Source organism: Mercenaria mercenaria, chromosome 6 (genome assembly GCF_021730395.1).
Source record: "Mercenaria mercenaria strain notata chromosome 6, MADL_Memer_1, whole genome shotgun sequence".
In the NCBI taxonomy this organism is placed as follows: domain Eukaryota; kingdom Metazoa; phylum Mollusca; class Bivalvia; order Venerida; family Veneridae; genus Mercenaria; species Mercenaria mercenaria.
The window spans coordinates 63,239,266-63,267,055 of NC_069366.1; the positions used below are offsets into that span (position 1 = coordinate 63,239,266).

Genomic DNA, 27,790 nt, shown 5'->3' on the forward strand with positions numbered 1-27,790 from the left:
CCCGGTGCCGGAAGAGAGGAAGTTAAAATTAACGAGAATTGGGCAAAATAAAAGGTAGAGAAGTAAATACTGATGATTGTGCGGATATAATGATATATTTAACTTAAATTATGTATATTTCATTGATTCATGTCCAGTTTTGAAGTTGACACCCAATCCGAATGTACGTTTATTGGTTTCATAAAGTGTAATGAGAGTCGGACATTCCTTTTTTAAACTTCTAATATTATCAATAAGTGCAACGTTTATTACCCCTGAATCAACATTAAAATGCACTTTCAATGTCTGTTAATTATGTATCAGCACATTCGTTTGTCACTGAAAATACAAAAATCACAGAAGAGCTAGAAGATTAATTAGTCCAACTAATTGTATGTGAGCCACGATATTGTGCATAGGTCAATATCTTTCCTCCACCTACATCATAGAAAGTACCTTTTCTATGTTGAGCCTTCTGCGACGATTTCTGGGCAGAGAGGCGGCGATTTTTAAATCGCATTCTAACTATTAAAAACAAAAAATTAGTAAAATTTTAAGATAACTGGAAAGAATATCGATTTTTTCCTTCAGTTCAATTGATGTTTATGTGAATAAACGGCAAAGCACGAGTTTGTCACTGTTTTAAACAACACACCCTAAAGTTTACACAAATTTTACATGGCTCAGATTCATGTCACGTGATCGATAACGACCAACCGCACTGTCAGCGTGTACTGAGTGTATATGGTGGACATGTAAATACAGCGAGGTAGCCAAACTGAAACATATAGTGTTTACGCTTTATTAACGTGTTTTACTGTTATGTTTAAACCATAAAATGATTCAGTTTTATTTTGTTTTACGATTTCATCGTGTAAATATATTGCCCAATCGTGTTTTTACCTAAATCTAATTTCACCGCAGAAAAGGTCGTTATTGGTTTTGTGAAGGCATATAGATTTGGTCTTGTCCGTGCGTACGTCCATCCGAAGTTTGTGACGCGCCTAGCTCAAAAAGTATTTGATACAAATTGATGAACCTTGCATGAGTGTTCATCATGATATGAACTTGCGCACCTCAGGGCTTTTCATCAGGAAATTGGGAAGAGGCCTTGGCCTTTCAAATTGGGAAATTTATGCGCGATAATTGTCCATTTTGGGAAAAATTATCAACCGGAAGTAAACATCGAAAGACGAAGCAAATTTATCTCCCCTGAAGCATGGAATAAAATCCAGGCCATGGATTATAACGTATTAGACTGGCAATGTGTCACACATTGTTCTGTGCGCTGTTAGGCTATTGTGCGACAAAAAATCGATAACAGACAGACACTTCCTCTGGAAATACTAAAATGTAAACACAATCTTAACCATCTGTTGCATGATTTTGGGAAATCTTACCTTGCATTTTGGGAAATATCTCTGCCACAGTTGGGAAAAAATAGTATATTTTTGGATTGGGAAGAGGCATTTTATAGGCCTCTGTTATATAAGGATGGAAAGCCCTGCACCTCCTATTTTTTTGTCTCTCTCTGCTCCCTATTTCCAGAGTTATGGCCCCTGAAATAGTCAGAAATGCACATTTTCACCTTGTGAGATGCCTAGCTCAAAAAGTGTTTGATGTAGATACATGAAACCTTGCATGAGTCTTTATTATGATATGAACTTGCGCACCTTCTATTTATGTCTCCCCCAGGAGACATATTGTTTTTGCCCTGTCCGTCCGTACGTCACACTTCATTTCTGAGCAATAACTGGAGAACCATTTGACCTAGAACCGTCAAACTTTATAAGGTTGTAGGGCTGCTGGAGTAGACAACCCCTATTCATTTTGGGGTCACTCCGTCAAAGGTCAAGGTCACAGGGGCCTGAACATTGAAAACCATTTCCGGTCAATAACTAGAGAACCACTTGACCCAGAATGTTGAAACTTCATAGGATGATTGGTCATGAAGAGTAGATGACCCCTATTGATTTTGGGGTCACTCCGTCAAAGGTCAAGGTCACAGGGGCCTGAACATTGGAAACCATTTCCGGTCAATAACTAGAGAACCACTTGACCCAGAATGTTGAAACTTCATAGGATGATTGGTCATGAAGAGTAGATGACCCCTATTGATTTTGGGGTCACTACGTCAAAGGTCAAGGTCACAGGGGCCTGAACATTGAAAACCATTTCCGATCAATAACTAGAGAACCACTTGACCCAGAATGTTGAAACTTCATAGGATTATTGGTCATGAAGAGTAAATGACCCCTATTGATTTTGGGGTCACTCCGTCAAAGGTCAAGGTCACAGGGGCCTGAACATTGAAAACCATTTCCGATCAATAACTAGAGAACCACTTGACCCAGAATGTTGAAACTTCATAGGATGATTGGTCATGAAGAGTAGATGACCCCTATTGATTTTGGGGTCACTCCGTCAAAGGTCAAGGTCACAGGGGCCTGAACATTGAAAACCATTTCCGATCAATAACTAGAGAACCACTTGACTCAGAATGTTGAAACTTCATAGGATGATTGGTCATGAAGAGTAGATGACCCCTATTGATTTTGGGGTCACTCCATCAAAGGTCAAGGTCACAGGGGCCTGAACATGGAAAACCATTTCCAATCAATAACTAGAGAACCACTTGACCCAGAATGTTGAAACTTCATAGGATGATTGTACATGCAAAGTAGATGACCCCTATCGATTTTGGGGTCACTTGAAGAAAGGTCAAGGTCACAGGGGCCTGAACATTGAAAACCATTTCCGGTCAGTAACTTGAGAATCACTTGACCCAGAATGTTGAAACTTAATAGGATGATTGGTCATGCAGAGTAGATGACCCCTAACAATTTTGGGGTCACTCTGTGAAAGGTCAAGGTCACAGGGGCCTGAACATTGAAAACCATTTCCGGTCAGTAACTTGAGAACCACTTGACCCAGAATGATGAAACTTCATAGGATGATTGGTCATGCAGAGTAGATGACCCCTAACGATTTTGGGGTCACTCTGTTAAAGGTCAAGGCCACAGGGGCCTGAACACTGAAAACCATTTCCAATCAATAACTTGAGAACCTCTCGACCCAGAATGTTGAAACTTCATAGGATGATTGTTCATGCAGAGTAAATGACCCCTATTGTTTTAAAGGTCAAGGTTACAGGGGCCTGAACATTGATAACCAGTTCCGATCAATAACTTGAGAACCACTTGACCCAGAATGTTGAAACTTCATAGGATGATTGAACATGCAGAGTAGATGACCCCTATTGATTTTGGGGTCAGTCAATTAAAGGTCAAGGTCACAGTGGCCTGTTCATGTAAAATCATTTTTTGGAAATAACTTGAGAACCACTTGACCTACAATGTTGAAACTTAATAGGATGATTGGACATGCAGAGTAGATGACCCCTATTTATTTTGAGGTCACTTGATCAAAGGTCAAGGTCACAGGAGCCTGAACAGTGACTTGAGAACGAAACACTAGGCCAAGAGTGTTGAAATTTAGCGGGATGACTGGACATGCCAAGTAGATGATCCCTATTGCAGCCAACCATCAGTGTCTCTTTGACTTTCGCTCCTGACCCCTATTGACTTCTTGCCTATAGGACTTTGCATTGGGGGAGACATGCGCATTTTTACAAAAGCATTTTCTAGTTTTCATCTGAGTCAGCCCCTTATAGCCAGCTCCAGAGTTATGACCCCTGAAATAGTCAAAAATGCACATTTTCACCTCGTGATGCGCCTCACTGAAAAAGTATTCAATATAAATTGATTTAACCTTGCATGAGTCTTTATCATGATATGAACTTGCGCACCTCCTATTTTTTGTCAGCCTCTGCCCCCTATATTCAGAGTTATGGCCCCTGAAATAGTCAGAAATGCACATTTTCATCTTGTGACGCGCCTCACTGAAAAAGTATTTAATATAAATTGATTTAACCTTGCATGAGTTTTAATCATGATATGAACTTGCGCACCTCCTATTTTTTATGGCCCCTGAAATAGTCAGAAATGCACATTTTCACCTTGTGATGCACCTAACTCAAAACGTATATGATATAAATGGATGGAAACTTGCATGAGTCTTTATCATGATGTAAACTTGCACACCTCTTATTTTTTGGCTGGCTCCTTTCCCTGTTTTTGAAGTTATGGCCCCTGAAATAGTAAAAAATGCACATTTTCACCTAATTATGTGCCTAGCTGAAAAAGTATTTGATGTAAATTCATGAAACCTTGCTAGAGTCTTTATCATAATGTTACCTTGCACACTTGGCATTCTTCTTGAGAATCTTAGCGCTTATTACAGAGTTATGGCCCTTGAAATAGCCAAAATAGTAGATTTTTTGTTTGTGATGCTCATAGCTCAAAAAGTATATGGCCTAGAATAATGAATCCTTTTCATAAAATGTTTGTTTAGGCTATACCCAATTAAGACGGCAAACATTTGAATTATTTCCCCTTATTTGTGACAAATGTACCAGTGGGGGGCACACCATGCTACTGGAGAATATGAAAAAAAGATTATAACGCTGTGTCAGCTTCCCATTTCGTCATGATTCTAAAAGAAAGTTGAAATTCTGAATCCTAGAAGTAAACATGTAAACTGTGTGAGAAGCGCGTGATCAGGAAAATTACAATCAATGTAAACTGTGTGAGAAGCACGCGGTCTTGAAAATTACAATCAATGCAAAAGCACGGGGTTTTTAAACACATGGAATAGATAAATGAGAAAAAACGCGGACAGTTTGAAAGACTGTTAAGATAGTCAAAATGGATAAAATAAACAGTCTCAGTAATTTATTCTTTGTTAGTTCCAATGTATGAATGGGATGATTATGAAAAACGACTGCATTTTATTACAAAAATGGGCATGCTTTTTATTTAACTCTAATTTTCATATCGTTCACTTAATTTGTGCAAACTTAAACGGTTTAATAGTTGACTGACCAATGTTACACACGTGTTATGCCAACAATCTAATTTTGACACGGTCCTGATTGCCTAACTGACACATGCCTGTATGTATTCAAAGTTTAACAAAGGCGTTATACAAACAAGTAAGCTAGCAGACAATTATCAAGATGTATATGCATATCGGATCCCTCTCTGTGGAAAATGAGAAAACGGATCCCTCCCTGTTCGTTTGGACTTGTGTCAACTGATAAAACAAATGTAACAATAAAAAAGCAATGGTATATAGCTACGTCATTCCGTGGTTCATATGTTTTTTTATGCATAAAAATGTGTTTAGGATCAAAATTTTGATTTTCAGAGCTCACTGACCTTGGAGTTCATTGTTAACCACAAGGAGTGTCCTGTGCCTGAATAGAGAGGGATCTGATATGCATATACACTGCAATTATTGATTTTTGTCACAGTTGTCATGGAAAAGGTGTTAAGATACACATGTACTACTTCCACATGATAATTTAAATGACAGCCTGTTTGTAATATTGTTTGATTGTTATGGTTCTCATGCATTGTTGAACTCAGAAGGTTATCAATGATAGAAGATAAGTGCATACTGTAATGTTATACAAAAATATGTTCTGTATTGAAATGTTTTAATGTAGAAAAATCATAATTATCAAACATGTTATCGTTTGAGTTATCGTGCGGGATTGATAGTTTTATAACTGGTTATGATCAAAATAAATTACGCTGCAAGCGCGGATTTTTGTTTTTTGGTCTTGGAAAATTTGGGAGCCAAGAGTGTACAGTGTTATACTGAATACCACAGTATATCGAACAGTGTTATAAAGGGTTTTGAGTGCAATATGGTAATGATCCCGATTACTCCAGTAAAGGTTGGCTCTTTATCTATTTAATTGTATCCCTAAACTAAATCATCCATAAACAAACGTCTGCCTTTATCATATTTATGTAAACATCACCACTCACCAATAACACAATCCAAAAATAGCAACAGGCATATGGATATGCAGAAAGTCATCAGTGCAACACCTTGTTAAACTTTTGTCCATACAGTGATAAATTAGTCACAGTGTGTTATTAGCAATTTAGTGTGATACATGATACCATAATTTTGGAATTCTTGATTTCCAGGAGAAATTATTGATTGCCATATGAGTCTCACGGATGATCCGGGAGACTTGACATCTTGGCATGTATGCATCTGCATCTGTATATATTTATGTCTCCCCCTCCACTGGGGGAGACATATTATTTTTGCCCTGTCTGTCCATCCGTCCGTACGTCACACTTCATTTCCGATCAGTAACTGGAGAACCATTTGACCTAGAACCTTCAAACTTCATAGATTGGTAGGGCTGCTGGAGTAGCCGACCCCTATTGATTTTGGGGTCACTCTGTCAAAGGTCAAGGTCACAGGGGCCTGAAAATTGAAAACCATTTCCGATCAGTAACTTGAGAACCACTTGACCCAGAATGTTGAAACTTCATAGGATGATTGGTCTGATTTTGGGGTCACTCTGTTAAAGGTCAAGGTTAAAGGGGCCTGAACATGGAAAACAGTTTCCGATCAATAACTTGAGAACCACTTGACCCAGAATGTTGCAACTTTATAGGATGATTGGACATGCAGAGTAAATGACCCCAAATGATTATATTGGGTCACTTGAAGAAAGGTCAAGGTCACAGGAGCCTGAATAATAACTTGAGAACCACTAGGCCCATAATGTTGAAACTTAGTGGGATGACTGGACATGCCAAGTAGATGATCCGTATTGCAGCCAACCATCAGTTTCTGTTTGACTTTCGCTCTTGTCCCCTTTTGACTTCTTGCCTATACAACTATGCATTGGGGGAGACATGCGCTTTTTTACAAAAGGATCTTCTAGTTTTTGTCTGCTGCTGTTTTGAATAAAAGACAATCATTTCCAGCTTCCTGCTATTCCCTTGTACCTAAAGTTACCTTTTAACCAGTTTACACTGATGGTCTTCACAGGTTCCTCACGGGCAATGTCTGAGAACATAGACTAACTCACTAAGTAGTGAAGATACAATGTAGTATGGCAGCAGAATTTTTACTGGAAATATTAAATCTACATTGTTGATGTTGTAGATTATCAGATCCTAGATGGTAGCTAGATGCTCCAGCAGGAGTTTAATGAGGAACCTGTAGCAAATTTCTGTAGGACTCTGATCACAGTGAAGGCAGTAAATGTAGTTAAGAGCTAATTACAGTGAAGGTATTCAGTGTAGTAAGGAGCTTATCAAGGTGATGGTAGCTGATGTAGCAGTGAAGGTAATCATTGTAGCAAGGAGCTATCACTTTGAAAGTTGTTGAATGATTACTGCAGGAGCTCTCCTAAACAAGGTCATGTTGAAATTTCTCTAAGACTTCCTAAGGAGATCTGAACTAAAACAAGTAAAAACTATCTTTAAAATCAGGCAATCTTCAAGAAGACTTGAAACATGCAGTTGTAATAAATATTTCTCATACCAAGGCCAGTTACATGAGCATGTTGTTCTTTGCAGCATTATGGCCCTATTTGACAATAAAGTCAGTTCTACTTATTTACCTAATACGAGCATAGCTTTAAGTCCATACATAACTTGTATATAAATTTCACACGTGTTTTTTTTTTTCAGCCTCGGAAAAGGTAAATAAACGGATGTAATATTTATGGATTTCAGTAACTTGTAAAATTTACCAGTAGAAATCAAAATTGTTTTTCGTTAGTATCACAGTTGATTTTAAAATGGGTCTAACTCACTGTTCAAAAGTTAGACTAGAAAGTTAGAGTAGTTGCTTAAAACTGCTTATAGGCTGAGACTTTTAAGCCATGTAAAAATACTAAAGTGTAAACAAACTAACATGATTCCTTATACTTACAGGCATAACTTAGATATATCAGCCACAGGGGAAAATGTCACAGCCTCAGTCTGATGTTAGAAATGAGTCTCAAGGTCAACAGGACACTGAAGGTCAAGGTCAGTTGGTTGCTAAGCATTACAATGAGTTACAAGAGGCAGGGAGAGATGTGCGCACAGAGAGTAGAATCTTCTATATGAGAAATTTTAACAACTGGATCAAAAGTGTTGTCATTGGTAAGTTAATAATGTGTGATAAGTTAGAGTGTGTAGTAAGTTAGAAGTTTGTGGTAAGTTAGTAGTTTGTAGTAAGTTAGAAGTATATGGTAAGTTAGTAGTGTTAGTAGTGTGTAGTAAGTGAGAAGTATATGGTAAGTTAGTACTGTGTAGCAATGTCTGTGTGATTATGTATTCTTGTTAAGCAATTTACCATTCGTTGGATGCAAATATAGCATAACATGCTCCTTCACGTTTAGCCTGCTGGCGGCAAGTGATATGTCCCTTGCTACCAGCACAGACCAAGATGATGGTCAGCACAGTTCACTATTCAGTCACGATAATTTCAGTGAACATCCCTTTGAGTAGTAAATGATACTGCCCAGATTGAATGATGGAACAGTCCATTTTAGAAATATAGCAGGGTAAAAGTTAAAAACTGGATGATGTCAAAATAGCATACAGAGAACATGAATTTGTCATATGTCATTATAGGTTCACTACCATAATAGATTGTGATGCGGTCCTTGTATAAGTACTTCACTACCTTAACAGGTTGTGATGCAGTGCAGTGCTTGTATAAGTACTTCACTACCTTAACAGATTGTGGTGCAGTCCTTGTATAAGTACTTCACTACCTTAACAGGTTGTGATGCAGTGCAGTGCCTGTGTATAAGTACTTCACTACATTAACAGGTTGTGATGCAGTGCAGTGCTTGTATAAGTACTTCACTACCTTAACAGATTGTGGTGCAGTCCTTGTATAAGTACTTCACTACCTTAACAGATTGTGGTCCAGTCCTTGTATAAGTACTTCACTACCTTAACAGTTTGTGATGCAGTGCAGTGCTTGTATAAGTACTTCATTACCTTAACAGATTGTGATGCAGTGCTTGTATAAGTACTTACTACCGTAACAGGTTTTGGTGCAGTGCTTGTATAAGTACTTCACTACCTGCCTTAACAGATTGTGATGCAGTGCTTGTATAAGTACTTCACTACCTTAGCAGATTGTGGTGCAGTGCTTGTATAAGTACTTTACTACCTTAACAGATTGTGGTGCAGTCCTTGTATAAGTACTTCACTACCTTAACAGATTGTGATGCAGTGCTTGTATAAGTACTTGACTACCTTAACAGATTGTGGTGCAGTCCTTGTATAAGTACTTCACTACCTTAACAGATTGTGGTGCAGTCCTTATATAAGTACTTCACTACCTTAACAGATTGTGATGCAGTGCAGTGCTTGTATAAGTACTTCACTACCTTAACAGGTTGTGATGCAGTGCAGTGCTTGTATAAGTACTTCACTACCTTAACAGATTGTGATGCAGTGCTTGTATAAGTACTTACTACCTTAACAGGTTTTGGTGCAGTGCTTGTATAAGTACTTCACTACCTACCTTAACAGATTGTGATGCAGTGCTTGTATAAGTACTTCACTACCTTAACAGATTGTGGTGCAGTGCTTGTATAAGTACTTCACTACCTTAACAGATTGTGGTGCAGTGCTTGTGTAAGTACGTCACTACCTTAATAGATTGTGGTGCAGTGCTTGTATAAGTACTTCACTTCCTTAATAGATTGTTGTGCAGTGCTTGTACAAGTACTTGACTACCTTAACAGATTGTGGTGCAGTGCTTGTACAAGTACTTCACTACCTTAACAGATTGTGGTGCAATGCTTGTACAAGTACTTCACTACCTTAACAGATTGTTGTGCAATGCTTGTATAAGCTTGTATAAGTACTTTACTACCTTAACAGATTGTGGTGCAATGCTTGTATAAGCTTGTATAAGTACTTGACTACCTTAACAGATTGTGGTGCAGTCCTTGTATAAGTACTTGACTACATTAACAGATTGTGGTGCAATGCTTGTTAAGTACTTAGCTACCTTAACAGATTGTGATGCAGTTTTGGTATAAGTACTTGTACATTTAGATTTCTTTTTATGATTGAATAAGCGTCTTTGTTGTCAGTATTCAGGACATCGCAATTTCAATCAAATTTAGACTTAAAAAATTAGTGGTAAAGTTATTTATATTAAATTAAAATGTGTTATGAATCTTTTGATTAATTTATTAGACAGTCCTTTAGCAGAATGTTTATCATAATTTTGTATGTTTTATTAAATAAAGCAAGAGGCTTCTGTGGTGGAATGGTTAAGGTTGCTGAAGAAGCCATTCTTCTAGCTTACAGAAGGTCGGTGGTTTTACCCAGGTGCCCACCCATGCCTAAAATTATACAATAAGCTGGAAAGTCACCATATGACCTATAAATTGTGTCATTGTAATATTAAGGCCACAAAATGAAAACACAAACTTAATTAAGAATTCTAACATGGCTTGATTTGATTTTCAGTTAAACAAAGAAGGGAATCAAGCTCTGTATATTCTGCGAAAAACAGCGGTTGATGCGCGGACCGTTAAGAGAGCATTATGATCTCAATTATGATATCATATTACCGCATAAAGTCCGATACATTTCTCCTCTGGTAAATGAAGTCCAGCATAATATTTATTAAAATATGTCAATGAGCATGTTAGAATGAAAACAATCGAGACCTTGTGATTTATCATCTAATTTACCACAGTTCATCGTTCTGATGCTTCATTATTTAACCACTTGGGTGTTTAATTATGTTATTATATTATTTATATAAGTTAATCAAACACATGAAAATGTGGTCATCAGATCTGACATTAAAAATATACTATGCTCCTATAAAATATTTTATTAAAGATGATATTAACTTTATATGTAGAAAACCCTCATCAGATGTATTTAAATTGACTATGTAGAACTGCATTCACAATTTTATGTAATGCATTAATAATTTTATTAAATTGTGTATTTCAGAAAGTTTCTGTAATTGAAATTAAAAGTAAAGTAACATTTGAATATTTCAGCTGAAACGTTGCAGCGTTTAAAGCAAGAGCGGGGACATGACCGAGATATTGCAGTGCTGGACCTGTGTTCGGGAAAGGGAGGCGATCTACTCAAATGGAAAAGGGGAAATATAAAAAGTATTGTCTGTGCAGGTATAATGTTGCTGACTTGTATAGTCTAAACACTTTGAAATCTTAGATATGTGTATAGGGAATCATTTTCATGGTAGCATCAGTATTCAAAAATTTCATTTTATACCAGGGGAAAAATAAAATTCCCAGTTTTTATCTTGCACATAAAAGGCCATGAATTAATGTCCCCTTGAAATAGCCACCATGAAATTCACCAATTTCACAGTAATCTAAGGACTTTTTTTCCCCAGAATTGACACATTCTTAATATAGATCAGTTGAATATAAAAGAAAGGGTAGACTGCTACTGTGTAATCTTAAAATTTTGTCAGTGCAATTTTTCGTTGTTTTGGACAAAATTGCTCTTTCATGGGGATAGAAATTTTGACCATTGGAAAAGTTGTCATATGACTTTACCCTTATCATGCTGGACATGACTGATTCTGCCTTTGCGACCAGTGTAGAATATGATCTGCACTATTCGCCATTCAGTCGATATCTTTTTTGTAAGCACAAGGGTTAAATGAATAATAATTATACCCCCACCAAACATGTTTGAGGGGGGTATATAGGAGTCAGTTTTGTCGCGTCCCGAAATCTATTATCTCAGTTATTACCAAATGGATTTGATTCAAACTTAAAATACATGTTCCACCTTATCACCCACATCATGTGACACAAGGTGCATAACTCTTGACACCAAGTTTTCATGAATTATGTCCCCTTTTACTTAGAATTTAGGGTTAATTTTGCTGTATTTCACTCTATCTCAGTTATTACTAAATGGATTTGATTCAAACTTAAAATAGATGTTCCACCTCATCACCCACATCATGTGACATAAGGTGCATAACTCTGACACCAATTTTTTTATGAATTATGCCCCTTTTTACTTAGAATTTAAGGTTGATTTTGATGTATTTTCACTATATCTCAGTTACTACTGAATGGATTTGATTCAAACTTAAAATAGATGTTCCACCTCATCACCCACATCATGTGCCCACATCATGTGACACAAGGTGCATAACTCTGACACCAAGTTTTCATGAATTATGTCCCCTTTTACTTAGAATTTAAGGTTAATTTTGTTGTATTTTCACTATATCTCAGTTATTACTAAATGGATTTGATTCAAACTTAAAATAGTTGTTCCACCACACCACCTACATCATGTGACATAAGGTGCTTAACTCTGACATAAATTTTTTATGAATTATGTCCCCTTTTACTTTAAATTTAAGGTTGATTTTGATGTATTTTCACTATGTCTCAGTTATTTCAAAATGGATTTGATTCAAACTTAAAATAGATGTTCCACCTCATCACCCACATCATGTGACACAAGGTGCATAACTCTGACACCAATTTTTCATGAATTATGCCCCTTTTTACTTAGAATTTAAGGTTAATTTTTATGTATTTTCACTATATCTCAGTTAGTACTGAATGGATTTGATTCAGACTTAAAATAGATGTTCCACCTCATCACCCACATCATGTGACACAAGGTGCATAACTCTGACACTAATTTTTCTTGAATTGTGTCCCCTTTTACCTAGAATTTAAGGTTAATTTTGATGTATTTTCACTATATCTCATTCTGATTGGCTTAGAGCCAAAGGGAAGTAACCTTTTTTTAACTTTTGTATGGAGTTTCTTCACCTTATTCCAGGAATTAGTCTATTTTTAGAAATCCTATTTTTAGATTTTCAATATTTTAGGAATTTTTCTAACTTTTTTATTATAAGTCCTATGTAAAAAGTAAATACATTTTTCTGTGGTAACATGGGTCGGTAAGACACTTTTTTGTATTCACTTTTAGTGTATCTCTAATATTAGAGATTAAATATATTTACTAGTATTACTATACTAGTATTATACTAGTATTACTTACATGTGGAAGCCCAGGATGAAGTACTCCAAAGACTAAGTATTTTTAAGATTTCTTATGGTTGCCATTCTTCTGTGACAAGACCGTATGGTGGGGGTATGAGTCACTCCTGTGACAGTTCTAGTTATTCTTATTATGTAATAAGTGTAGTGGCAGTTCCATCTACAAAATAATTTTGATGTTGAAACTGTTAAATGATATGTTTGTGGAATAAAATATTTTATTTCTAACTTTTCAGATATTGCAGGAACTTCTGTAGAGCAGTCTGAAAATCGTTACAGAGATATGGTCGACAGAAAAAGATTTAAAGACAGAGTTTTCTCTGCGGAATTTATCACAGCAGATTGTTCCAAGGTATGTTCTTCAGTTTCTATTGGTTAAATATGTAACAAAGTTAAAAAATGCTGATTTTCTATATTAAGAATCAGGTTTAAATTACTCCTGGCAAACTTTAAACAACTTGGGTTTGAAGACTACAGTTTACTTGTTGTTCAGAGGTTGTTTCCTTGGAGACAATAATTTAATCAAATAAATATCTGCCACCACATACATAAAAGGCCTCAGTCACCAACGTTACACCGCAGTAAGTCTGGTATACAGTTTAACCTGTATAAACTGTTGCTTATGTATAGCATCATCTTGACTAAACAGACATTCTGTTGTCCTACTGAATTGCCTTGTTTTTAGTTTTTAGCTTGACCTTTTGAAGAAAAAGTAGAGCTATTATACTTGCACCAGCATCAGCGTTGGTTAAAGTTTTTGATAAAGTCAAATATCACTGTTACTATCCAAGCTATCGACTTGAAACTTAAAATAGTTATTTACTATCAAAGTCTACATAAGGAGAACCAGTCCCCATAATTCTTGAATTTTGACGGAGTTATGCCCCTTTTTAATATAGAATTTTTTGGTTAAAGTTTTTGATAAAAAATCCCGCTGAGCACCTACCTTTTTTTCTTTCCTTTTTTTCCTTTTTGTTTTAGAAGAGAACCATTTAGATGCTAAGGGTCAAGGTCCAGGTCACAGTTGCTAAAAATTGATTTTAATTATTTTTGGCTGGAATCATCAAAAAGGTGGTTTCTGGTTTTTGTTTGAGTTACAATTGACATACTGTCACCAAACTTAGTGTACAGCAAGCTTATTATGAAGAACTAGCTTTTGATTGTATTTGGGGTCACTAAAAAGTTGGCAACTAGGGTCAAGGTCACTGTTAGGTCAAAGTTAATGTTACTAAGAAAAGAAAATGTTTGAAAAACCTAGTTTTCATGGGTTTTCCATGTCTCTAGTTATCCCCCGCCTTTGGTGGAGGGATACAGTTTTGGCAGCCACCATCTGGCTGTCCGGAACCATATCTAGGAAGTGGTTTGGAATATTTAGATAATTAAAAGTCAGTTATATCTGTTACTAACAAAGCTTTTGACTTGAAGCTTAAAATAGTCATTTACTATCAAAGTCGACACCAGAAGAAACAATCCCTTAAACTCTGATTTGAATTCTGATAGAGTTATGCCCCTTTTTTACTTAGAATTATTTTGTTTAAGTTTTATATAATGTCTAATATCTCTGTTACTGTCAAAGCTATTGTCTTGAAACTTAAAATAATTATTTACTATGATCAAAGGCTACACCAGGAGAAACAATCCAATATAACTCTGATTTGAATTTTGACAGAGTTATGCCCCTTTTTACTGGCAAAGCTCTAATTAAGAGTCAAGCACTGAGAAAAGTTGAGCGTGCTGTCTTACGGACAACTCATGCTTTAGATAGCAAGTAATACTTTTCCTGTATAATTTTCAGTCAAGCAGATCTTAAATTGAGTTTTTATCAGAAACTGCGTATGATTGTACACCTTTTCATGTTTCAACTTATTTTGCAGCAGCCTTCAAATTTTAAATTTGAATTTAAGTTTAAGACTTCTCTGGGCCTTCATTTTTCAATAGCCCTGAAGATCATTAATAAATTATGACTTAAAGATATACCATGCACATTTTTCACTTTATTATATCATTCTAGATATAGATTCTATATATCAATAAAAACCTGAAAAGTCCTCTTCAAATGAATTTAAGTTTGCTTGTTATATTATAAACTATCTGTATGTCGGGAACTACAATCACAATTTCATGCCATATCTCAGACACCATTATTTTGTTACTAGTGGCATTACTTATTCACAATGTTTTTACTTTAACATTTATTAATTAGTATATAGTATCTTATATCTAACACACAGTACTGTTTATATACACAGATATGTTTATCTTTACATGGGTACTGTGTAGTAAATGTTCATATTTTCAGATATGAAATTAAGGCATAATTATGTCTTTAACAATTAGAGCAGAAAATTGATAAACCAGTGTTTGTTTAAAAGCTTACTTATAGTTGCCACCAGTAATCCATATGGGCAACTTCCCAAGTAGACTAGTTGGGCAGTAGTGCAAGATACATAAAATGCACCAATTCAAGAAGCATCCCAGATTCTTTCATGTGCCAGATGTAAAGCACCAAAACACGGGACTCTTATCCCAATGTTAGGTTAGTAATTTTAGTTGGAGAAGTAGGGGCTCAAACTCATACACCTAGTTTGGTAGACAGTGTTACAACTGGACCACTTAATCTCACTTCAGTATGTGCTAGTTACATCTGTTACATTTTGGGACATCAGCCTAATTATGACTGTTGAGGCCTCCGGGGATAAATAACTTCAGCCATAAAAAAGGCTGTTTGTGGTTAAAAAAAACTTGTTCACATTAAAACTGTTCGCAAGGTTACAATTAAGTGATCTCAAAAATGATTAAAATTTGAATTTATTACAAGTGGCCTTTTTGTTTTATCCAGGGAATTTATACAAGGTGTCATTATAAAGTATTTATAAAAACAATTTATTCAGACACTTTTCATATGATGGAACAAAATCCCCATTGTACATACATTTAAAAAAAAAAAAATTCTTTTAATCTCTGTATCAGATATATACATTTTATATTGCATTCTTGACATCAGATATACATTTCATATCAAACCATCTAATCTCAGTATCAGATATACATTTTTAGCTTGACTATTTGAAGAACAGTCTAGCTATTTTACTCACCCAGGCATCAATGCTGGCGTCACACTGTGGTTATAGTTTTGCATGCAAGTACATATGGCTATCATTTTAAGGCATATAGCTTCGAAATTTATTTTTTAGCTTGACTATTTGAAGAATAATCTAGCTATTCTACTCACCCTGGCGTTGGTGTCAGCACTGGCATCACACCATGCATGCAAGTACATATGGCTATCATTTAAAGGCAAACAAATTGCAACTAAAGTTGATAAATTGCGAGTTGAAGTTTTTTGCACTTGCAAAAATTTGCCAGTGAAGAAAATGGTTAAATTCTAACCCTATACTCTAAGGCATATAGCTTTGAAACTTATTTCTTATTTTTCTAGGTCAATTACCAACTATGACATGTATTTTGGCCAAATTATGCCCGCTTTTGGACTTAGAAAATCCAGTTTAAAGTTTTGCCTGCAAGTACACCATAATAATTATAGCTATTACTTAAAGGCATATGGCTTAGAAACCTTTTTTTTTTCTAGGTCAATTTCCAACCTCACTTGGTGAAGTCCCATAACTCTGACATGTATTTTGGGTAAATTATGCCCCCTTTTGGACTTAAGAATTCCTGGTTATAGATTTGCATGCAAGTTTCTCCAAAACAAATGTAGATATTGAATTGAAACGTCACATGTGTCTTTAGGGTTATAAAACTAGGTGATAGAATCAATTCCCATAACTCTGACATGCATTTTTGCCAGATTATGTTCCCTTTTGAACTTAAAACTTCTGGTTAAAGTTTTGCATGCAAGTTACTATCTCCAAAACTAATGCAGATACTGCGATTCTGTTCCCTATTGAACTTAAAACTTCTGGTTAAAGTTTTGCATGCAAGTTACTATCTCCTAAACTAATGCAGATACTGCATTGAAATTCTAAGGATATTTTAACATTTAGGGTAATATTCCTGCTTCTGGGACATCAGTTCGAATAATCGAGCATTGGCTGTCTTACGGACAGCTCTTGCTTAACAAACTGTTTGAACATTGGTGTCAGATATACAATTTTTGTTAAGTTATTTTTGATTTTTGATGCTAAATTTTTTACCACAACTTGACAAGTGTGAACCATTAGCTTATCAGATACATATATCTGCAAGAATCAAACTTGTATTTTACAGGCCAGATTAAAGGATAAGTATAAAGATAGAGATGTTACGTTTGACATCTGCAGCTGTCAGTTTTCATTCCACTATTGCTTCGAGAGTCTAACACAAGCGGAAATGATGTTACAGAATGCTGTCGAGTCTCTCAAACTTGGAGGTTTCTTCATTGGAACAACGCCAAACTCACAGGAACTTGTGTAAGATTTTGTCTTGTTATTTAGTTTATTCTAATAATTTTTTTAGCTTGATTGTGATGAAAGCTTCAAACTTATTGGAACTACTCTCGAGTCCGCTTCCTGGAAAAATCAGTATTGGTGTCATATGAGAAGTCATGGGCGTGACCCCAGTGGGGCTCAAACCCACAATTCCTGGATTGAGTGGCTGACACCTTCTCCCTTGACCACTTCTCCTTTTGTTATTTGGTATTGCGTCTTGAGAGTCAGCCACAAGGTGGATTATTCAAATTGTTACAAAGGCTTTCTGGTATTTTAGCATTAATATGCACTATTGTGAGATCACTTAATTTCATGGGCACAAAAGTTTGTGGTTTTGACCAAAACTGCTATTTTGCGGGAATGTTATATCAGGGATTTCAACTTTTGATGATAAAATGAAAAGCAATTTTATATGTTCATTGAGATATAATTTCCTGGATTACGAAATCCATGAAAATTAGTCACCCATGAAAATTGATTATTCTGCAGTATTTAAAGTGGACTTTTCTAGAAATGGGTCATCAGTTTCAAGAGACTCCCATGCCAAATTAATATGTGTATAACTCGCACTAGATTTTACATTTTACCGAGCATCTGTGAACCTTTTGCTTTAATGATAATGAATATCTTATTCCACTCTTCCCTTCTTTCAGTCGAAGATTGAGAGACTCCAAGGATATGTCATTCGGCAATGAAGTATATCGTGTGACCTTTGACCTCGATGATAAAACCAACTTGCCATTATTTGGTTGCAAGTACAATTTCCATCTCGAGGGTGTTGTGGACTGCCCAGAATTTCTAGTTTTCTTTCCAGTACTTGAAAAGTAAGATATTAAGTATTATATTTTGAGTTGTGTTACTTTACAGAAAAATGTTACATTAGAAATTAAGAAAAATAGAGCCAGATTTTTGTTACGAAATATAGGTTCATGTAATAATTGTATCATACAATATTTTCTGGACAATAAGCCACTTCTCTGTATTAGCAGTACCCTTATAATTTTACAAATTTAAAAAAAATGAAGGTTGCCTTACGGAAGGTTCCTACCAAGGTGCCCAACTGTGAACTAAATACTGTTAAAAATCTTCCATCATTGAAGCTTGAAATTACCAGATGACCTAAATTGTGTTTAGGGACTTAAACTCGACAAAACAAAATGGAGTTTCAACTCATGTTCAGGTATCAATTGAACATGAATATGTGAAAATTATTTATTTATTACTTTGCAGAATGGCAGAAAAACATGGTATGAAACTGGTATATAAAACACCATTTGCTGAGTTTTTCAACAAACAGGTAGAAGATCGGGAACATAAGAATCTCCTTGGCAGAATGCAAGCATTAGAGGTTTGTACCTGGTTTTCCTATTTGACTACATTGTAATTGGCTCATTACATTGAACTATTTATATATGTGTAAATAATTTACTGTGATACCATTACCGGGTAATATACATGGGGGACAAATTTTCATGGAATTCGTGTTGTTTTTTTTTCAATCCACAAAAAATCGTGACAAACCAATTAAATTCCCATTCATTGTATGTTCAGATGTCAAAGTCCACAAATTTGTATCCCAATGAAATAGCTGTTTTTGCCACGAAACTTCATGCACACAAAAGGAAATGATTTCAACGTAATGTATTTGTCACTGAATTCATGTGGTTATCAGATTGCTTTGAAATTGTTTCAGTTCATGAGCATAAAATCTTATGGTCTTGGCCAAAATGGCTCTTTCCTAAGGATATAAATTAATAAATTAATTTGCAGATATCAACTTTTGAAGATAAAATGAATGGGAATTTTATAGGTTTGTTGGGATTAAATTTTATGGATTGATGCAACAGTGAACACCACAAAAATTAGTCCTCCACTGATATAATTGATTTTACTGCATCCTGTACTCAAAAATTAATATTCATAGGGGACTATTTTTGTTGATACTGTGGTCTCTTCAGTAAACCAAATAAAAAGGTAACAGTCACAGATTTTTGTCCCCTGGTAGGAGGGATTTCATAGGATGTAAATTTTCATATCTTTGGCTCACCTTAGCACGAAATGCTCAAGGTGAGCTGTTGTATTTCACATCTATAGTTCAGCAATTTTACTGTTAATAGTAGAGGTCAAAATTTTGACCTAACCTTCATGAAACTTGGTCAGGCAATAAAATTTTGGAGTTCAAAATGTCTGAATCATAAAAAAAAGACCTGAGGCCATATTTTCTGCTTGATATTTATTAAACTTAAATAGAATGCTTTTGTTGATCAGATCTAGTCGTGGACAAATCTGGGTCATCTTGGATCAAGAATTAGGTCACTAGGTCAAATGAAAAAACACATTAACAATCTAAAGGTCATGTTTTCAACCTGATCTATATATCAGCTGGTCGAAATGTTTATCTACATAAAGTCTGGGTCAAGTACAAAACTGGGTCATCTTGGGTCAAAAACTAGGCCGGTTGTTTTATTATAGAAAAACTTTTTTAATACTTCAGAGGCTATTTTTTCTAAATTATCATTTTAAAACTTAGAATGTTTGTTTTTATCAAATCAAAGTCAAATTCAAATCTTGATCAGTCGAGTCAAAAACTAGATCACAAGGTTAAATCAGAGGGGGCCTCCATGACTGAGTGATTAAGGTCGCTGACTTCAAATCACTTGCCATACTTGATCTGTATGAAACTTGTTCAGAATATTGTTTTTACGAAATCTAGGTCAGTATACAAACTTTGTCATCTTTGGACAGGTAAAAACATAGGTCATTAAGGCGAATCATAGAAAACCTTGTTACAACTCTTGATATCACATTTTCTACATGGTCTTCATGAAACTTAGTCACACTGTTTGTCTGTAAGAAATCTAGGTTAGGCATGGATTGACTGGGAAGCATAGTCACTAAGCCAAATCATACAAAAATTGTTTATATGCTAGAGGACACATTTTATTCCTGATCTGCATGGGATCTTGTCAGAATGTGTCTTAAAAAGTCTTGGTAAAGTTCAATACTGTGTCAAGGGTCAAAACCTAAGTCAGAGCATAGAATAACTTGTACCCAATTAACATTTAACATGGTCAGAATGTTCTATTTTATAGAAATCTTGGTCAAATTGAGACTTGGTCATCTGCGTTAAGAAAAAGGTCAGTTGAGTGATACAGGGCCTTCATTGCCCTCTTCTTGTAACAGTCAAATCCCCCAGAGGAAGGTGACAAGTTGGTCAGACTGGAAGACTGTGAATATGATCTTGTGATAAAACAGACATGTTTATATTTTATAACAGTCATATCCCCCAGAGGAAGGTGGCAAGGTGATGGGACTCGAGGATGGTGATTATGATCATGTAAAATCATTTGTGGAGGACTTACAGAAATCTCAGACTCGGGATTCACAACGAAGCAATAGACCCATCACTGTGGTTAGTAGTCTGTTTTATTATAGCAAAATTTTAGTTGATACTGTGTTACTGGCATAATTTATATGGGGAAGTTGGCAGTTACTTGCGGAATACAGGTTTGTACTTGTATAGAATCCAGGAACACTGGATAGGTTAACTGCCAGCCGTTACATGACTGACATACTGTTGAAAAATGGCGTTAAACCCAAAACAAACAAACAAATGTTATGAACCAAATGTTTACATAGAAAGTTGCGATTTATTCAGGATCCTATTTTGGCATTGAGATCTGAAATGTTTTCAGTCAAATAGCTGTAAGGAGATTGGAGATCTGTTTACGAACTAAAACAAAGCAACCTGAGATCATAGACTTATAATGAACCAAAATATTTACAAATCTTTGTCTAAGGACCCACTGAAAATTAACACATGCTCTCAGTTTTAAAAGTGCAGTTTTGTCTGTGTTACATTCTACAGATGAAATTATCATTACTATGGTTATTATATTGTTATTGGTATACAGTTGTGAGATCTCTTTTGATCAAGATATTGCCATTGAACACTATGGTTATTGAGGGTGGGTGATTTTGGCAAAGGTTTTATTTAGCGATTTTCAGGGTTAGCAGTCTTATTTGTGGTGTTAAGAATTTGTGAAATGTTAATGTTTTAGGACATAATACAGATTAATATTGACAAAAAGTTTGAAGTCATGAGTGGCATTATAAACAAATTATAGCAAAAATAAAACCATTGCCAATAGTACAGAGTCTACAGTAACTGTTGTTGATATTTGGCAAGCTGTTTTGGATCAAATTTTGTCTTAAAGATCTAAGAATTATGAAAGTAGATTGTTTTTGTTATAAAGTGACTGTCTGCTTATTTACAGGGTACATTATCGAAGGCAGAATGGGAGGCTGTCAGTAAGTTGATTTTCTCTACTAAAATAATGAATTTTCAGTAAAATCAAATTTTTGGTATTGGTATACAAGACTTTAAACTACAGTCAAACAGCTATCTTATGAAGAAGGAAGAGGGATGAGCTAAATTCTCAAGTTATCCATGGTTTTGAAAGATCGAAACATAAAAAATATAAGAAAACTGGTAGGGATCACTTGGATTGGGTGCACGAGCAAGGATGTTCCATTGTACTTTCCTACTCTGACAGAAAAATAATGCCCTTTTCAAGAATTGTTTTTCCATTGAAAGCTATAGATAATCTTAAGTGTACACAAATATTTCATGTTAGGCTAATATGACAAAAGCTGATATCTTTAAGTTTCTCAAAATTTTTATTTTTCATGATAAGGAAATTATTAGATTGTTACTGTGGGGCCTCCGTGGCCGAGTGGTTAAGGTAGCTGACACCAAATCACTTTCCCCTCATCAATGTGGGTTCTGGCATTGAATTCTTTATGTGAGGAAGCTATCTAGCTGGCTTACGGAAGGTCGATGGTTCTACCCAGGTACCCACTCGTGATGAAATAATGAACGGAGGGGCATCTGGAGTCTTCCTCCACCATCAAAGCTGGAAAGTCGCCATATGACCTAAAATTGTGTCGGTGTGACGTTAAACCCAACAAAATAAATAAAATACATTGTTACTGTACATTGTATGTGTGTTAGATATATCCTTTCTTTTTTCAGCCATATACTGTGTGTTCATGTTCCAAAAGGTTCGAGATCTCGAGACAGGTGAAGAATGGACGTGTGCCACAACAACAGATAGTTCTCGTAAACGCCCAGCAGAAGAGGCGTCACATACTGACCCTCCGAAAGTTAGTAAGAACACCTAGCAGTAACTAAGTAGTGACTGCAATTTTGAACATCACATTGGGAAAAAAAATGGTGCTAGTACTGGATAGCTTCTACAGAACATTTCAGCTTTTAAAGGAATGCTGAATAACTTCTGCAGATAACACAGGTGGACTTAACTCAACAGTTAAATGGGATTGGTTTGGAGATTTTGGAGCATCTGTCAAGTGATGTGCAGATTAAAATACATTGAATTACATTGTGTACATTTGGGCAATTTCTTTTGGGACTGTTTGTGAAGCCTAGGTAGCAAAGAATTAAATGAACTTGACTGGTTTTGAACAACAGCGCTAGCCACAAACTGTTGTGTGGATCAAACTGTGGTGACTAGTACCTGAAATTCAGTGGAACACAGAAGTCATAGTGCACCAGTTAATATATATCAGAGGACTTGATTAGAATTCTCGTTATTGTGTGCTTCCTGTTTCACCTACATAGTCCAAATATGGTAACTAGTTCATACTATAGTCCCAGGTGAAAGTGCCCTTTTTATGGACAGAATTCTTACTATCAGTGAAGAGCTGTGCTCTTGAACTTAAGTCAAGGTTGTAAAAATTGATCAAGGAGACAAAATGCAGTCTTGCCATTGGTTGATAATTTAAACATAGGGGTCAAAAACAGCCGATTTTGAGACTGGTTGCCAGTCAACTAAATACCCTTCAACTCTGGGTTTTGCATTACTTCATTGAAAATTAATATTCAGACTAAATTAAAATTGCAATACGTTATCAGGTAAATGTCAAGTTTTAATGTAAGAATGTTTTATTTTGATTAATGTTCTGTGTACTTAAAGTCAACAAGAATAAAATTATTATGTTAAGTATGTTTTATTGCATTTACTTGTTCCTTAACATTGAAAATATGTTGTCAGTTTTAAATAGCTTTTCATATAAATCCACTTTGATCCCAGCTGAAAACAAATGTACATTTACTATAGTTTAAAGATTCTATGGACAATATATTGCCTGGTGAGGTTTTCTATTCTGTAGAACAGGTGGCATGGCAGTGTAGTGGTAACATGCTTGACTCAATATATAGGTCCGAGGTATCTCGGTCCAAGCATTGGAAATTTCTGAGATGCTCTTAGTGTCTCCCACCTAATTAAGAGGCCAGTACTGGTTCTTCCCAGGAAAGATGGCTTCGTGTGTATTAGGACTATACAATGAGCATGTTAAAGAACCAGAATGTCTATTCACAAAGAGCTAGGCTAAGTTAGCCAGACAGGCCTGTATCTAAAAGGATTTCTCTCTCTGGTGAGCTTTTGTCTTGCTCTGTCCCTCTTGTCAGATCAGTCCGTGTCTTCCAGTAGAGGATGAATTTTGCTCCCGGATTGGCTGCCTTTGCGCTATGTAAAGCTTCTTTGAACATGTTTATCATGAAAATGGTGCTGTATAAATCTGTTATAGTATAATATAATGAATTGCTCTATTAGTAAGAACATGTAAGCGTAGAAAGAATTATTTGGTTCACAGTTAAAGTAAGTGGAAAGGGTCCATACTTCATGTGTAACTGAATGAAAATTATCTTCACCTTGATCTTTCTTAACATGGACACAAGCTGGATACATAGTCTCCAAAGGAGTACCTGTCTTGTCCCAAAATGCAACACAAACTTGGTGCCCTTTTTATACGCCCGTTTGAAAAACGGGACGTATTATGGGAACGCCCCTGGCAGGCGGATGGGCGGGTGGCGTCCAAAGACTTTGTCCGGGGCATGTCTTCTACATGCATGGAGGGATTTTGATGAAACTTGGCACAGTTGTTCACCATCATGAGACGGAGTGTCATGCGCAAGAACCAGGTCCCTAGGTCTAAGGTCAAGGTCACACTTAGAGGTTAAAGGTCAAATTCAAGAATGACTTTGTCCGGAGCATATCTTCTACATGCATAGAGGGATTTTGATGAAACTTGGCACAGTTGTTCACCATCATGAGATGGAGTGTCATGCTCAAGAACCAGGTCCCTAGGTCTAAGGTCAAGGTCACACTTAGAGGTCAAAGGATACAAGAATGAAAACTTTGTCCGGAGCATTTCTTCTTCATGCATAGAGGGATTTTGATATAACTTGTCACAAATGTTCACCACCATGAGGCGGAGTGTCATGCGCAAGAACCAGGTCCCTAGGTCTAAGGTCAAGGTCACACATAGAGGTCAAAGGATACAAGAATGAAAACTTTGTCCGGAGCATTCTTTCTTCATGCATAGAGGGATTTTGATATAACTTGTCACAAATGTTCACCATCATGAGGCGGAGTGTCATGCGCAAGAACCAGGTCCCTAGGTCTAAGGTCAAGGTCACACTTAGAGGTCAAAGAATACAAGAATGAAAACCTTGTCCGGAGCATTTCTTCTTCATGCATAGAGGGATTTTGATATAACTTGGCACAAATGTATACCACCACGAGACAAAGTGTCATGCGCAAGAACCATATCCCTAGGTCTAAGGTCAAGGTCACACTTAGAGGCCAAAGGTCAGATACAAGAATGACTTTGTCCGAAGCATTTCTTCTTCATGCATGGAGGGATTTTGATGTAACTTGGCACAATTATACACCATCATGAGAGGAAGTGTCATGCACAGTTCTTTTCTTTAGAATTACTTCCCTTTGTTGTTACTATAAATAGCTTATATTGTAACTTCTTCATTACTAGTCGTAGGGAAAAATCGAGACCACTTTTCTGTAGTACAACATGCATGTTACATCCAATTTTGAGGTGTATTTTGACCAATCTCTACCTGGTAAAGATTTTTGTGTGGACTTTTTTTATGCCCCCAAAGGGAGGCATATAGTTTATGAACCGTCTGTCCATCTGTCAGTCTGTCCGCAATTTTCGTGTCCGGTCCATATCTTTGTCATCGATGGATGGATTTTCAAATAACTTGGCATGAATGTGTACCACAGTAAGACGACGTGTCGCGCGCAAGACCCAGGTCCGTAGCTCAAAGGTCAAGGTCACAGACGTTGAAGGATAGTGCATTGATGGGCGTGTCCGGTCCATATCTTTGTCATCGATGGATGGATTTTCAAATAACTTGGCTTGAACGTGTACCACAGTAAGACGACGTGTCGCGCGCAAGACCCAGGTCCGTAACTCAAAGGTCAAGGTCACACTTAGACGTTAAAAGATAGTGCATTGATGGGCGTGTTCGGTCCATATCTTTGTCATCGATAGATGGATTTTCAAATAACTTGGCATGAATGTGTACCACAGTAAGACGATGTGTCGCGCGCAAGACCCAGGTCCGTAGCTCAAAGGTCAAGGTCACACTTAGACGTTAAATGATAGTCCATTGATGGGCGTGTACGGTCCATATCTTTGTCATCGATGGATGGATTTTCAAATAACTTGGCATGAATGTGTACCACAGTAAGACGATGTGTCGCGCGCAAGACCCAGGTCCGTAGCTCAAAGGTCAAGGTCACACTTAGACGTTAAATGATAGTCCATTGATGGGCGTGTACGGTCCATATCTTTGTCATCGATGGATGGATTTTCAAATAACTTGGCATGAATGTGTACCACAGTAAGACGACGTGTCACGCGCAAGACCCAGGTCCGTAGCTCAAAGGTCAAGGTCACACTTAGACGTTAAAGGATAGTGCATTGATGGGCGTGTCCGGTCCATATCTTTGTCATCGATGGATGGATTTTCAAATAACTTGGCATGAATGTGTACCACAGTAAGACGACGTGTCGCACGCAAGACCCAGGTCCGTAGCTCAAAGGTCAAGGTCACACTTGGACATTAAAGGTCATTTTCCATGATAGTGCATTGATGGGCGTGTCCGGTCCATATCATTGTCATTCATGCATGGATTTTAAAATAACTACGCATGAATGTGTGACACAGTAAGACGAAGTGTCGCGCGCAAGACCCAGCTCCGTAGGTCAAAGGTCCTAAACTCTAACATCGGCCATAACTATTCATTCAAAGTGCCATTGGGGGCATGTGTCATCCTATGGAGACAGCTCTTGTTTTTTGGGGGTTTTTTAAGATTAACTTCCCTTAGTTGTTACTATAAATAACTTATATTGTAACTTTTTTAAAATTGACCTTAGGGAAAAACCAAGACCACTTTCTGTGGTACAACATAGATGTTACTTTCAAATTTTAGGTGTATTTTAAGGTCTCTCTACCTGGTAAGGAATTTTTTTTGTGTGATTACTAAACAACCACAAAGTTAAAACTCATTTGCAAAACAGCAGCTAGAGTAAAGAAATTTGCTGTGACGGGCGTATATTGTGACATTCTGGCACTCTTGTTATGCATATTTTGGACTAAGTCAATGGCCATAACTGGTTTTGCTGTGTGAGATCCAGTTTAAAACATCATATGCACAATTTCCTGTCCCGAGTCCTCTGAGGTTTGTTGACTGGGTCAAATACTTTTTGAGATATGCATGACACAGATTTTGACGCACTGACAAGGGCAACTCTAAGATGGGTAGATAATGCTTTATGTATATTGCACTTCCTCTAAATGTCCTCTATCATTGTGTGCAATTTGCATACATTCCCTAGAGTAGCTTTAGAGATGTGCTCTGGACAAAAACATTCATAAAGGCAGATAACTTGAAAAAGGAAGAATGCTAGATTTATGGTTTTTGCACTTGACACATCGTCATGTGCTGAATATCAAGATTTTTTTGGAGATCTCCATGAATGAAGTTATACAGACCTGACTGGAAATCTGGATGGGCATTTTATAAAAGAAGAAAATTCAAGAAGTAATATCAGTAGATTTATGGTTCTTGCAAGTGACACATTGTCATGATAAACTGATCAATTGTGCCAAGACTGTTTGAAATCCATCCATGAATGACAAAGTTACAGACTGGACTCAAACGCAGAATGAACAATTGGATAGATGCTGCAGTTACTATATGCCCCCTCCTAGTAAATGGAGTCGTGGGGAGCATAAAATCATGAGAAATTTTGCAAATGTTGGAAAAATTAGATTATATTTTTTGTATGTAAAAAAATTCCTCCTAGCTGAAAAATTCAATACACCAATAATCTGGGAAACTTATAACAAGTCATTATCGTAAAATTGTTCCAGTACATGTAATGTAGTTGGGTAGAGAATACAGGTGTATTTACACTGCCTAGCAACAGACCCTGCTGTTCTAGCAAAGTAGTAGTGCCTGCCTTAGGTGTGAGAGGTCCTGGGTTCTACTACCAGTCACTGTTGAATGTAAAATGAAATTCAAGTACACCTAAATAGGCAGTATCCATATAATATATAATGTCCCTT

General features: G+C 36.4%; 1 protein-coding gene across 3 annotated transcripts; it reads left to right on the plus strand.

The window, feature by feature from the left end:
• On the plus strand, positions 1–23,357 carry LOC128557797 (mRNA cap guanine-N7 methyltransferase-like). Of its 3 annotated transcripts, none has more exons than XM_053546104.1 (10): positions 1–54; positions 7,797–8,009; positions 10,898–11,029; positions 13,141–13,256; positions 17,132–17,313; positions 17,985–18,155; positions 18,562–18,679; positions 20,609–20,743; positions 21,609–21,642; positions 22,367–23,357. In XM_053546104.1, the coding sequence occupies exons 2-10, from the start codon at positions 7,829–7,831 to the stop codon at positions 22,513–22,515; spliced, it is 1,218 nt and encodes a 405-aa protein (XP_053402079.1). In that variant the 5' UTR covers positions 1–54; positions 7,797–7,828; the 3' UTR covers positions 22,516–23,357. The 3 variants fall into 3 exon arrangements, with proteins under 3 accessions (XP_053402079.1, XP_053402080.1, XP_053402078.1); XM_053546105.1 differs by lacking the exon at positions 1–54 and adding an exon at positions 611–748; XM_053546103.1 differs by lacking the exon at positions 1–54 and adding an exon at positions 5,999–7,203.
• The last annotated feature ends 4,433 nt before the right edge of the window (positions 23,358–27,790 follow it).

What these genes read in the sequence shown, in the direction of transcription:
- LOC128557797 (XM_053546104.1), top strand. Translation starts at nt 7,829, where the DNA reads ATGTCACAGCCTCAGTCTGATGTTAGAAATGAGTCTCAAGGTCAACAG. An exon ending in GATCAAAAGTGTTGTCATTG is followed by an intron (nt 8,010 to 10,897) that starts GTAAGTTAATAA and finishes TGAATATTTCAG; the next exon opens with CTGAAACGTTGCAGCGTTTA. An exon ending in TCACAGCAGATTGTTCCAAG is followed by an intron (nt 13,257 to 17,131) that starts GTATGTTCTTCA and finishes TGTATTTTACAG; the next exon opens with GCCAGATTAAAGGATAAGTA.